Source organism: Poecilia reticulata, linkage group LG1 (genome assembly GCF_000633615.1).
Source record: "Poecilia reticulata strain Guanapo linkage group LG1, Guppy_female_1.0+MT, whole genome shotgun sequence".
Taxonomy (NCBI): domain Eukaryota; kingdom Metazoa; phylum Chordata; class Actinopteri; order Cyprinodontiformes; family Poeciliidae; genus Poecilia; species Poecilia reticulata.
The window spans coordinates 30,156,643-30,171,541 of NC_024331.1; the positions used below are offsets into that span (position 1 = coordinate 30,156,643).

General features: G+C 40.9%; 1 protein-coding gene across 1 annotated transcript in view; it reads left to right on the plus strand.

Annotated features, from left to right (window-relative positions):
* Window positions 1–4,015: 4,015 nt before the first annotated feature.
* frem3 (Fras1 related extracellular matrix 3) overlaps window positions 4,016–14,899 on the plus strand; it is a 36,976-nt gene continuing 26,092 nt past the window's right edge. The window contains exons 1-2 of the mRNA XM_008420082.2: window positions 4,016–9,211; window positions 9,821–9,910. Coding sequence (XP_008418304.1) covers window positions 4,183–9,211; window positions 9,821–9,910 — 5,119 coding nt within the window. The 5' untranslated portion in view covers window positions 4,016–4,182. The remainder of the gene's footprint in view (window positions 9,212–9,820; window positions 9,911–14,899) is intronic.

Below are 14,899 nucleotides of genomic sequence, written 5' to 3' on the forward strand. Positions count from 1 at the left end.
ATGTTCACTTTTTCTTTTTTTCATTCAAAACAAAAATGCTACATGATGAAGTGTAAAGCCACATTTTGCCATAGGCCAGGAGGAGGTGTATGTCAGTCAACATTTCAAACTCTACAACTAACATCACCTGTAACATCAACATAGAGGCAGATGTTTTGATGGGAAGATAACCCCAAACATACAGCTACGAAGATTTAGATTAAAATATAATCATGCATTAAAATGACCAGTCCGATGGATTGAGATTGAGCAATTTTGTAAAGGAGATTGGGCAAAGCTCTCGATTGGTCATGACCGAAAGAACGAGGTCATGGATACAAGCGGCCGAAATGACTTTTCTCCTTTAGGCATTTGTTTTACTTTTAAATGTTCAAAGCTGGTAGAACTTATCAGATTCTACCATTTCCAGTCCAATGAAACGTCGGGCCTGGTCAATGGTTTCTAGCTGTCATAACTGCTCTGTTTTATTTATGCTATATGTGTAGTCATGGACACTACTTCACAATTTATCACACCATAAAGCTCAGTTAACATACATTTCCTGTTTAATTTCACGAGTCGTATAAACGGTGATGACTAACCCCGGTTTTTGGGAGTCGTCCAGCTGCTATATAAAGCCTGTTTCCACGGACTTCTGCTCCGGTTTAAAACCAAGCGATGGCATATATCAGTGTGTCCACAGAAGGCTTTAATCCACCATTAAGCAGGTGAAACGTTGCACTGAGCCTGCGGTGCAGCGGTGACGGCAGGAGCGCGCTTGGACCTGACCGCAGTCATGAATGCGCTGCAACAAACCCCTCAGTGCAGCAGAACACAAACCTCTTCTTCCTCGAAACTGGATCCAGAGGTCTCAGTATCTTCTATATTTATGCAGAGTATATTTACATCGGCCTGGATGATTTGAATGCTAGAAAGTGGCGCAAAGAGAATGTCAGGGGGAATCTTATTCGGCTATTCTAAGGAGGCACGAAGTTCATCATGGGTGAGCCTCCTGCTCTGACGTCAAAACGAGTTTTTATAGAATCTGTTTGAGCTTCTTATTTATCCAACTTTGCAACCTTCAATCAAAACCTGTTGGCTCTTGATGGATAAACATCTCAGCATAACTGCTCAAGCTGTGCTGCTGGTAGCAATGATGCATTTCAGTTCAAATCCCTGCCTGGGTTCTTTCTGCTTGGAGTTTTCATGTTCTCCAGGTTCTCCGACTTTATCATGACAGTTGTCTCGTAAAATTGTCCGTAGGGATGCGTGTGTGAGTTTGGAAGAGGATTAGGGCCCACTTAAAAAGATCAAAATAAAACAGGATATTGACAATATCAGAAGGCAGACTTTGATTACAGGAGCCTGACTTTAATCTTAGAATCAGAATTGTTGAAATTGTTTATGCATCATCATGAATTGCCATTTGTGAGCTCAAAAGTTGAACATTTTCAACTTTTAAAACACTGAAAATCTCTGAAAGAGTTTCAACTTCACAATGTTTCTTCTATAAAAAGTATGTGTAATTTATCCAAAGATTTCTGAGTTCATTTCCTGCAGACATTCAACTTTTCAAGCTCTGAAAATTTTAAGTTTTGTCAACAAAACATCGGAGATTATTCTCAAAATTCCAGATTGTTTTCTTGCCTTTTTTATTACTTTTGGAGCTCAGAAATGTCCTTGTTTTTCTAGACCTTTTCTGAGATTCTCAGTTTCTGAGTTGTTTTTAGCAAAAATGTACTTCTTTTTTTGTATCTACAATGGCACTAACGTACTGTTGCAAAACTGCCTATTTATAGCTTCTGCAGTAGTGTTAAGACAGCTTCTATTCTATTCCCTGATTTTAGGGCGAATACCAGGGGTTATCTAAGTTTAGCTTATTTACCAATTACAGCTCCCCACAGGTTCAAGCTAGCAGAGGAAACTATGGTCCGGATTGAAAGGACAGACTGTGTCTTCTGTCTTTGTGGCTGCTCAGGATGAAGGGACAGGATCTACTCAGACTTTGTGTTTCATCCATCATCGGATCATTAGCGACTGCTGTCATCAAGAGCTTTCCCCAGGATGAGGAGTTGATCCTGGGCGTCTGAGCCTGGCTTCCAACCAGCATCTCTGTCTGTTTACCTTGGACTCCCATTAAATGCATGTCATGTCTTTCAAGTCTGAATTAAAAGGAAAGCTAATGGCTGCATTAATGTTGCACTTATCCCAACAACAGGCGCAGTTAGCAGCTAGCCTACATAAACGATTGTACTTTGTTTTATTTATCACTCAGTTTCAGATAAATAAGTTGCTGGCTGAGCCCACAGCTCCTTGTTTACTGCTTCTTCTTTTTAAAGGAAGAAATGTAAGATAAACGCTGGAGAGTATTGGTTTGTTTCTGTAGTTACACCATTTGGTATGTGTCCCACGTGTATTTTTGGACAAGTAAGGAGGCCAGGATTTATTTAGAGGATGCAATGAAAAGTGTGATACAGAATGCCTGAATGCAAACGGCATCTCTGCTATCTGGCCCATGCATCAAGGAAGGTTGCCCTAAAACATCTCTATCCTCAATCAATTAAGGGTTTATTCCTCATTTACAATCTGAATTATTCAGACATTCTGAGGAGTGCTTTTAAATTAAAATGTCCATTGACAAGAGGTCCAGCCAGCAGACATATGAGAATATAACACCTTTTTTTTTATTTGCAAGTTTGGTAAATTAAAACTAATATTTCATTAATGTTCAGTATGATGAAGAAATGGTAAATGCTGGAGACTAAAGCATTAAAATTAGGATCAACTGGGAGGACAATCTGTTCCTAAAGGTTCCTCTGTATTTTTATCTTCTCACAACTTTGCGCCAGGAGTTCAGATCCTCATGTTCTCACTGGAATGATGGCTTATCATCAGTTATTTATATAGCTTCAAATATTTTTTTCAGAATCCTGATCCTTTGTCTATTATAGAAATGCAGTTTATTTCTACATTTATAGTTTTCATCTATTCCACAGAAACTATTTTGAAGGCAGAATACATATTTACAAAAAGTAAATACATTTGGCCCCATAAGAAATTTCAGACTTGATTTTTTTTTTTCATCAGAAATTGAGCCCATGTGATTTTTGCCATAATACATACAAATCTTTTTTTTGTTGTTTTTTATGTTTAATTAATTAAGTTTAAATGTATCAAGCCATTAGAAGGCACCTGAGCCTTCTGCATTAAATGTCCTGTACATCCGATTTTAACATTAAATCTACATGTAAACGTCATTTAGAGATAAGTCAGCAGTAAGTCTATTTGTAGTCCTGATTTGGAGCAACATATTTTGTCTAGGCTTATACTAAGTAAAACTGCCTCATTTAAGTTGTCGAACTTTACCTTTTTGATAAATAAATCATTAGGATTACAAAGAGAGTTACAGGCTGACTCTGATAGTACTTATGAGATTGCTAAGTCATAATTATCAGATTTAAGTTTGTTTTTTTCATCAGAGTGGCATAAATAGGCTTCTTATGAAGGTAGACGTTACGTCTGATCGTCATGATACATAACGCCTGATTATTTATTTGCAAGTGTTTATCAATAAATTATGCTTTCCACCTCAACAAAACACGTTATATGCAAGTACATTTTTATGTTTACTTAAGTTTGCAAGATAAAACCTTTGCAAGATAATGCAAAAAAACAAATGATTTCTAATGTATAGGCAATAGTTTGATTAGATTATGAAACACAGGAACCATTTGTCAAGTATACATTTTTTTCTCAATTTCAAATTATATTTTGATTGTCGATTTTACACAATCAACAATCGTACTGTACAGATGCCAATAAAGTTGGTTTATTTGTTTATTTTATTCTCCCGTTGCAATTTTAATGAAGAAAGAGAAGGGGGGTAAATGTTGGTTGGAGCAGCTCTTTTTCAGACTTGTCCAATGGTCTTTCTTAAATTAGCCATGGGGGCTGGAGGCTCCCCCCTCTGTGCTGACAGAAGGAGGAGTCAGAGCCTGTCACTGTCTACTGTTTCATTCTTACCTGCACAGCCCTGCAGCCTTCACACACTCGTGTCTCTGTGTGGCCACACAGACACACARGGACCGATTCAAAGGCACAAACCAGCAGGAAGACGTCTCCTTTTTCATCATTTCTTATTACTATTTCATCCAGAGGCAGAATCTGTGATATATATAATCTCCAGGACATCTAGCAGAGGACATGGCTGGTTGTCTGCAAAGTTCCCAACTTTGCAAAAAGTGGKCATTTCTTAGATGCCTGCTCTTGACTCTGTGTCTCAGTTCATGTTTTGTTTCAGTATTTTCTGAGCCCTTTGATCCCAGTCACCTCTATTATCACAAGTCTGGACCTAATGAAGAYGACATCATCATCGCTAATAATGGGATCAGGGTGCCTTTCGGGAGGTCAGTGTTTTTGGACCCTGTGAAAGACCTTATTACAGAAGTGCAGCCCGGCGACCGCTGCCACATAACAGTTTTGGACAATGACCCGCTGACCCAGAAACCTGGGATGCTGACCCCGAAAAGGTTTCCCTGTTCATTTGGAGCAAACGAAGTGAAATACACTCACTTTGGATCTCGGAGCCCCAGCAGGGACCGTATAAAGATGCAACTTCGCTATGATTCCCACACAGACACGGTTATCGTCCCGTTCATGTTGGAAGTGGAGGTGGTTTTCCAGCAGCTCGAGATCCTCCTCAGGAATATGCCTCTTAATGTGGAGAAACTCAATGGGGACAGCAGCCCGATTGACAAAAAGGCTCTGGAGTTTTCCTTTGAGGATGGGGTCACGCAGTGTAAGATCACCAYGCTGGTCGGCGCCGGAGGYCTCCCCAGGTATGGCACGCTTTTCAATAGCCCCCCCAATGGCCAACTGGTTGATTGTGATGAGTTTGTAAATCTGGGAATTCACTACAAACACACTGCTAAAACCAAATCACCAAACAGAGACTATATTCCAATGATGGTAGAGCTGCAGGATAATGAGGGCAGCACAATAATGCAAGAGCACTTCCAAACAATGGTCAGAATCAGAGAAGGTGCAGAAAACACGGCTCCTAAACCCAGCTTTGTAGCCATGATGATGATGGAGGTTGATCAGTTTGTGATGACGGCTATTACAAGCGACATGCTGGCAGCTGAAGATGTTGAATCTGACCCAAACAATTTGATTTTCAATATTACTTCACCTCTGAGCCCTCAGCAGGGTTATATAATCAGCACAGATGATCAGAATCTCCCCATCACTTCCTTCAACCAGAGGGACATCAGAGATTTGAAAATAGCATACAAACCTCCCTCAGAGGATTCAGATCAAGAGAGGATTTTCCAATTAGAGTTTGAAATTGTAGATACTGATGGCGGAGTGTCTGATCCATTTGCTTTTATGATAGTGGTGAAACCTATGAACACCTTAGCTCCTGTTGCAACCAAAAATACAGGTCAGCTACTGTTTGAAGGCCAATCCCGAGCTCTGTCCAGCTCCCAGAATTTGGAAATCAGTGATGAGGATAACCTGGAAGATGTAAGGATTACCGTTGTTGATGGTCTGAAGCATGGAGACCTGACTGTGCTCGGCGTGCGCAGGAAATTTTTTACGCCATCTGATCTGGACGCTGGCATTGTTGTGTACCAGCATGACGGCAGCGACACCTACAGCGATAACATTATTTTAAGAATGACAGATAGAAGGAATGAAGTGGAATTTTTGTTTCCCATCACTATTGTTCCCACTGATGACGAGCCCCCAATAATCAACGCCAACACCGGTCTGGTGCTGTTTAAGAAAGAAATGATGCAGATCTCTCCCTTCATCCTGAGTGCCACAGATATTGACTCAGAAGACTCATTTATAAGGTTCATTCTGGAAGCACCATACTCCACCGTGGGGGAGCTCTTACTCAGGCAAGTCGAGCCACCCGCTGACCCCTCTCAGTGGAAGTTCAGTGAGACAGATGAGATGTTTGAGCAGGTGGTTACTGAGTGGTCTCAGAAGGATATTCTCGATGGAAAGCTGTTCTATCGACACGTCGGACCTCACAGCACCACCACAGTGACRGATTTGTTTGTRTTTCGTGTACAGGATGACAACGACCCCCCTAATCAGTCRGGTGAGCACACGTTCACCATTAAAATCTTCCCTGTCGATGACCTTCCCCCAGTGCTGTTCCCAGGCACCACGCTTCATATGACCGTCCAGGAATATGAGCTCACTTTCTTCAGGAAGAATTTCTTRTGTTATACTGATCTGGATTCAGACGACAGAGACCTGAAATACACAATCACTAAAGTACCAACCGATACTGATGAGAACAATCTAGCCCCCTTGGGTAAGATTGTACTGACTGACAGCCCTGACACTGTAATTACAGAGTTTACACAAGCCCAGGTTAATCACCACAAAGTAGCTTACAAGCCTCCAAACCAGGAACTGGGCATCACTCCAAAAGTCGCTCAGTTCACATTCATTGTGGAGGACACAGCTGGTAACTCAGCAGATGGCTTATTCACAATTTTCCTCCAGCCAGTTGACAACAAACCCCCAGAAATTATCAACACAGGATTTACTGTCAAGGAAACAAGTATTTTTATAATTAGCAGCAAGGAGTTGTACGCCACTGACACAGATACAGATGATGGAAATATTATCTTCACTTTGACCCAAGCTCCTAAATATGGACAGCTGCAATATTTAGGCATTTATATGTCAAATGGTGAAACGTTCACTCTCGAAGATATTGCAAACGGCCTCTTGACTTACCTCCATGGTGGAGAGGAATCTCTCAGYGATGTAATCAAACTTTCTGTGAGTGATGGTTTCCATGAGGTCCCCATTACTCTTAGGGTCATTATAGAGCCAGTAGATGACGAAACCCCGACTATCATGCTTCCAGCTGGCGTGTTGGGGGCCGCCATYGATGTGTTGGAGAACGGAGCGACGGAGATCACAAGTAACGTMATTCAAGGACGTGATAAGGACACGGATGACCTCATGCTGGCTTTCATTGTTGAGGAACCTCCAAGGCTGGGYGAAATTCTAGTTAACGGAGCTCCAGCCGAGAGGTTCACCCAGGAGGACATCATCAACGGAGTGGTGGTGTATGCTCACACCTCTGGTGAAATCGGTCCAGTCAAAGTACACGATTCCTTCAACCTAACTCTTTCTGATATGTCTGAACAGTGGGTTGTAGGTGGCAACAAAGTCCAGGGTGTGACAGTTCATGTGACCATCCTTCCTGTTGATAGCATCCCACCTGTTGTCAGAGTTGGGGGACAATTTGTTGTGGTGGAAGGAGAGAAGAACGTCATTACCATAAATCACATTCAAGCTGAGGATGTTGACACCAACAATGATGACATCCTATGCACCATTATTGTCCAACCAACATCTGGTTATGTAGAAAACATCTCCCCAGCCACAGGATCTGAGAAATCAAGAGCTGGTACTGCCATCACTGCCTTTACCATTAAAGACATTTTGCTTGGTCACATATACTACGTCCAAAGCATCCACAAAGGAGTTGAACCTGTGGAGGATCAGTTCACGTTCCGCTGCTCCGATGGCATCAACTTCTCTGAACGCCACTTCCTCAACATTGTCATCMTTCCGGCCAATGACGAGAAACCGGAGATCTTCACACGTGAGTTTGTRGTAATGGAAGGCATGAACTTAGTGATTGACACTCCGGTTTTGAACGCAGCTGACACTGACATCCCCGAGGACGAGCTGTTTTTTGAGATCATCAAAAACCCCAAGCATGGGGCGATAATCCAACAGCTAAGCACAGGCACTGTCCCTGTAGAAAGGTTCAGCTTAGAACAGATCAAAGAAGCAGYCAACATCGTCTATGAACATGATGACTCCGAGACCAAAGAGGACAGCTTTGACATCAGGCTTTCCGACGGAAAACATGCAGTAGAGAAAACAGTTCTCATCATTGTTATTCCTGTTGATGATGAGACACCAAGAATGGCTATAAATGACGGCCTTGATGTTGAGATTGGGGAGACAAAGGTCATCAGTAACAGGGCTTTAAAAGCAACAGACCTTGACTCTGAAGATARAGAACTAACGTATGTTCTRCGATATGGTCCTGGGCAAGGCTACCTTCAGCGTATAAACAAATTTGGTAGTGTTTTGGGAAACATAACCCTGGGGATGAACTTCACACAGGATGAAATAGACAAGCAACGCATTCTGTACGTACACACAGGYCAGGAGGGCATCCGAGACCTGCTGAAATTTGACGTCACAGATGGCATCAATCCTCTTATTGATCGCTACTTTTACATCAACATTGGCAGCATTGACATGGTTTTCCCAGATGTAATCAACAAAGGTGTGACACTCAAAGAAGGGGGGAAAGTAACACTCACCACCGACCTCCTTAGCACATCTGACATCAACAGTCCTGATGAGTATCTCAGCTTTAGCATCACAAGAGCACCCAGCCGGGGGCATTTAGAGTGCACTGACCTCCCAGGTGTTCCCATTTCCACCTTCACCCAACTGCAGCTGGCTGGCAACAAGATCTACTACATCCACACCTCAGATGACGAGGTCAAAATGGATAGCTTTGAGTTTGAGGTGACAGATGGTTACAATCCCGTCTTCCGAACCTTCAGAGTGTCCATCACTGATGTAGACAACAAAAAACCTGTTGTCACTGTGCACAAGCTGGTTGTGGAGGAGGGAGAAACCAAACTCATTACACCATTTGAGCTGACGGCTGAGGATCGGGACACGCCTGACAACCTGCTCCRCTTCACAGTCACGCAGGTACCCGTGCACGGCCAGCTGCTCTTCAACAACAGCCGGCCAATTACATCCTTCACCAAGCAGGACCTGAATGAGAACCTTATCAGCTACAAACATGACGGCACAGAGACCAACGAGGACAGCTTTTCCTTCATAGTCACGGACGGCACTCACACAGACTTTTACGTCTTTCCTGATACGGTGTATGAGACTCGCAAGCCTCAAATGATGACCATCCACATCAACACGGTGGATAATGGCGTGCCCCAGATTGTGGTCAACAAAGCTGCGGCTTCATTGAGAGTCCTCCAAACGGGACACCTGGGCTTCGTTTTTACCAGCAAGGTCCTTAGATCAGAGGACAGAGACAGCCCCCAGAAGGTCCTGAAGTATAGCGTGTCTGAGGAGCCGCTGCATGGTTTCATCATGAACGTGGAGCTGGGCAATCATAGCATCAACACCTTCACACAAGGTAAGCAAGCAGCACACCGTGAAATTATTTCACACTCTGATGTTCAATTACATCAGTGTCTGCATGTTTCCTGCACATGTTAGATGTTTCCCTGGTTCAACACATCCAAGTAAAACAAAAGAGTTATTACCAGGSCTYTWGRTGATGTGATGAGAAGGTTATTCAGTCATTTGTATCAGTGTTGGAGCAGGGAGAAGCTGAATACATGCAAAAACATGATTGTTGAAAAWTTTGGTTTAAAAGTTCTAATTTTATTCAGAAAATTAAAAAATGAAAATATTCTTGAAGTACAATTGCTTTTCTGTACTCTTTTCCTTGATTACCTTGACTTGGAAAATTATCAAAGCTAATTACATGCTCACTTTTCTTTAGTATTGCTTTTTTATTTTTAGCTTTTCTTTCTTTTATTGATTTTATTCATACGTATTACCTTTATTCATTAGTGACTTAAAAATCAGAATGGTTAAACAATGAGGATAGATAAGATAATGTGATGTCACACAGACGTACGTTTTTTCAGTTTACATTACCAAATCAGTAACTAAAAGTTTGCAAAAGAAATGCTGTCATTTCATCTATGTTTTTGTTCCTCTCTGTTCATCATAACAGCTGAAATAAACGACATGAAGATCTGTTATGTGCTGTTGGATGGGAGCAACGCCACAAGTGATATCTTCTATTTCACAGTCGAGGACAACGGTAAGAATCCCAAAGCCTTTTACCTAATAGCCACTAAAAATATACAAGTTCTGCTCTCTGTCAGTCACAACTGTTTGCATCACAAAGACTTAGAGCAGCTGGCCATGACCGACACCAGGGACACGGTGCCGCCTCTGTTCGCAGCAATGGAGAGGGTTTCAGGTTCAAAGGACAGGGGTCAGAGGAGACCTAAAGCTAGCTCTTATTGTGGGTTTGTAAAAGTGAAGGACTCCCATTTGCTTCAATGTCCATGAACAAAAAGCTTGTTTCCTCAGGGAAATTCTCAAAGCTTTTAAATGTCACGTTTAAAATGCCTGCAAAACATTTACACCCAGAGCTCAGCAGTCTGTTTTAAGAATGAGAGCTTTTTTGTTTTGGCTGTGTGCATGAAAACAACAATAAAAATAAATGGTATCACAAACTAATAAAGTAAATTTCTAAGGCAGGTGCAACAATTGAAGGTGATTTCTTCCAAACTTTTTATACCACGAGAGAGACAGAAGTAACAGTGCGTTTCTGGAAGAAGATGTACAGTTTAAAAATCTATTTTTCGTCAGGAGACAGTCTGACCATTAGCATGCACTGCAGCGGCATGTTGCTGCATGTCCAGGATGCTGCCACATCCAGCAGCAGAGACTTTTAACACTTCTCAGGAGTAATTGAACATTGAACACTTATGAAAAGTGTTCAATGTTGGGGAACCAACATTAAGCATGACTGCTGAATGGTCATCAATCAGATAGATACTCATGGTTCTAGAATATAATATTTGGAGCTTTACACAACAGAGTTGCTGTTTTACTGTCTGCATAAAATAATGCTAGCTATAAACCCAAATAGCATGTCCAAAATTGGGGACAAACTGTTTACAGAAAACTGACCAGGAGCAATTCAAAGCATTTTATTTGGTACTTTATGCTTATGTTCATCATGCATATGATTGTATTTTTGTTCGCAGTTAACAGTTCGCAGTTAAGATTTTATCTGTATTTCTTACAGATACAATCTGTAAATAATTCCTCTCAAAAATGCTTAAATCTGTACAATTTAACATGATTATAAGAAGCTCTTCCTTTAAAACGATTTATGCCGGTTATGATTCTGACAGTGGACTCATTAAACAACAAAAACGTTTTAGTGACAGGCTACTCAAATGCTAAAAATCCAGCCATAAAACAAGTATTTCACTTGGTTTCACTTGGTTCATAGTAAGACTCATGAACCAACAGTGACACCAAAACATCCTGTGGAGATTAAGCTGGTAGATTACTCCTGGGAAGTGTTAAAAGTCTCTGCTGCTGGATGTGGCAGCATCCTGGACATGCAGCAACATGCCACTGCAGTGCATGCTAATGGTCAGACTGTCTCCTGATAAATCTAAGCAGGTGAGCTGTTTGTGTTTGAGGGTAAAACTTGAGGTCAGAAGAGATTTGCACCTGAGATTATCCGCCCAGTTTGGGCTTCAGGTAACAAACTTTCCATCCAACATATTTGAACTGTGAAGTTACTCAACCACATAATGCAGCTTACACTTAATATGTCATAAAAATGAAATCCATCATCTCCTTTTAAAGTTCTATGTTCTTTCTTAAACAGAACATACAACTTTAAATAAATAATCTAAAACTTCATATTAAAAAGCTACTTGTTTATTATTTCTAAAATGTTTGTTATAATTATTAACAATGATGGCTGTAAATGCTACTTGGGTTGAACACCTACATGCTTTTAGAAGCTCTGCACTAATTTCACCCATTTCACAGTTTAATTAAGTAATAAACACAACGTCTATAATCAAAGGGAATCATAGAACATGCAAATTATAACGTCACACCTAAATTGGTGGTTGAGAGTTGTAGTTTTTTAAGGGCAAATATAATTTGAATTGGAGTTAGCGCTTTAGCATAAACACTGTGTTGTTGTAGTCCTTTAGCATTAATGGAACTAAAGTTTATGATTAGCGCAACTAACTTTTAGGTTAGCAGTGTATACCACTGATTTACCAGCTTAGTTTGCCTATCCTTTGTGCATTCAACATGTCTCTCTTTTTACTGTTTGAGAAGTTTCTACACATTGCTTTAGGTGATCTGTGACACCTCTGTGCTCACAGATCAAACAAATTTGCTTCAAAGGTTGCAGGGAGACAGGAAGTGACTACCGTTCATCTGAATTATTTCTCTTTTCTTTTCATATAGCAATCATAGCTGAAACAGGATGTTACAGAACTGCTGATGTATTGCTTAGTGTTTTGAGCAAATGATGAGTTTTTGTAAAGCAGTTTGAATGGTAAATTTCACCCTCCTCCTCTAATAATGGCAGTGACCTCAAACACAAACTGTAGTTCTTGTTGGGTTGGACTCGCTGTCTGCTGGAAAGGCGGTAACTTCCCTGAAAGATGACCAGGTCAGAATCTCCCTTCAGGCTTTCAAACAGTGGGACTGTCAAGCAATAAATACCTTCGTTTACAAGTGGATTCACAACTTGTTAATATCCGTGTCCAGCTGGGGAAATAAAAATGTTCACCACAGATGAAGGAAATATTACACTGTTGTACAAGCTAAATTAATAGTTTAAGAAATAACAAAAGAAGAAGAATTCAAATTTTCAATGCGTGTATGTGTTGCCAAAAATGTTATCAATAAGAATGTTATTAAAAAGTGAATCAAGTTCAGGTAATTCCCTAAGTGAACACATTACGTAGATTAATTACACAAACTCATATTTTCAAGCCTTTTATGATGATTTTCCAAAGTAGTGCTACTTTCGCTTGAGGGCATTTTTGTAYTCAAGAAAGATAGTAAAAGACAGTGGAACCAGCACTTTTAAAAAAAAAAAAAATCAATGTTAAGGAATTATTGACTTAAAACAAGCTCCAATATCTTGCTGAAATGTTACTTGTAAGTTAGTTTTGAACTAAAATACTTGAAGTAGAAACTAGACCAAAAATACTTGGTAAGGCTSTGTATTTTTGCAGTGCACTTAGACTGGCGGGTTTCTGATCACCAGCCAATTTTTCTGTGAAACTCTAAAAGAAACTGAGAATAATTAAACCCTTTGGAATAACTTTTACGCCATTTTAGTAGGTAAAATAGCCTTTTTTATTAGTAACAATTGGTTTGGAGGAACAGGAGACTCTGGAGTGTTGAGTGTTACATGATCACTGAGTGGCAGACAAGGGAATGCACTTCCTGCAAGGCTCCAGACTCCAGAACCACAGAGAACGGGTTTGAAGTGAAGTGGCATCCCAAGCAGACAGGTGTGTACGTGAGAAGGGGGATCCCCTTTCAAAGTCTGTGGTCACTCTGCTCTTAGCCCCCCAGAAATCCAACCCAGTCTCACAAAGCCTGATAACCCCCTCTGCGTGTTTTCGAGCCGGTAGAGGAAGATTAGGAAGAAAATATCACTTTAAGTGGCCATTTTTGTCATTTTCCTCAGGTATTTTTTTATGCTGGGGTGTTTCATGCTGACTGACACGACCGCGTTATACTTCCTAACTGTGTTTGGAGATCTTGGGTGTCAGTCATGTCAACAGTCACAGGAGATTTAGTGACTAATGGTGCCACAGTCGGGGSCCCCCGTGACTCCTGGAAGTCTTGGCCTCTCAGTCCTCCTCCACAAAACTCCGCTCTGCTCTCACTTTCCCTTCAGAGACCCTTTAGGGCACCACCATTCTCGTTCCATCTGGTTCGTTTGCTAATTTYCCATTTCTCCCCTCCTAATATTTGTCGGAATTCCCCTTCTCTTTGTTTTTTTTTTAAACAAGGAATCCCTTTACTCTTTATGTTTCTGTCCTTTTTTTTCTCCAGGCTTGATTTATGGTGCTTGCGGGGCTTTTAGGGTGTGGAGTTTTGATGTATGGCTTCAGCAGTTATTCTTATCTGCTCTCATATGGCAAAGCTGTTGCAGCGCCTAGCGAAGCTCTCATCGACTTACTTCTGCTTTTCTTCAGAGCCATATTCCAGTTTGTTTGACTGCCAGGCCACTGAAACATCCATCATAACCAGCCCAACCGTGAACATTTTAAGTATCATATTCAGAGGTGTTTAATTGTTCCATTATTAAGTWAAAATTTATGAATCATAGTAAAGTAGACTGCAAAAATACACAATATTACTAAGTATTTTTGTCTAGTTTCTAGAGCAAATATAGAAATACTACAGAAGAGGATTTCAGATACTAAAAATACAATCTGACTTTAAACTCAGAGTTCTGACTTGAAATCTTTTTATCAACGGCCCTAATTCACTATACCTTGATGAAAATTACATTTTCTTGCTTTCCTGCAAGGCATAGGAGCTTGTTTGTTTACGCTGCTATGCATTCTGGGTAAATGGCGCGTGCTAGGTCTGATTGAGCTAGCTCCGACTAGCTAAAACAGCCATAAATAACGTAGTCGAGCCTTTTCAATTTGAACCGCAGCGCGTTGAAATGGATGGGAATGTAGAAATCACAAGGAGTAATGAAGATGAGGTGGACCAAACGGAGGAAGAGGAAGCTGCTGGTGTTTGTGCTGCTGCTGTCACCTTCAGCTTATTGGGGGAAACAATGAAAGACACGCACCTCTCTGGTCCGGTAAGTAGTTGCTGTTTAGGGTCCGGTCTTTGGCATACCTGTCAAGTTTCCCATTTTGGGCGGAAAACTATTTATGTTTATTTTACCCCTTCTCCCGTATCAGCATTTTCCTGTAAATTTCCCGTTTTGTAGTAATTACGTCACAWCCCCGGTAGTCGGTCCCCGGTCCCCGTTGGTTGTCTGTCTCTCTTCTCTCTCATCCTTTATTACTCTTACTTGAGTAATGCTCTGGCCAGCAACTTTTTATTTGTTATTTTACGTGAGTAAAATTATGTTGAAGTAATGCTACTCTCGCTAGAGGATATTTTTGTAATCAAGAACAGACTGGTTCTTGATTACAAACCATTGTCTCTTATTGTCTCTTCCATTGTAAGAGACAATGGAACCAGTACTTTAAAAAAACACACAAAAAAACAA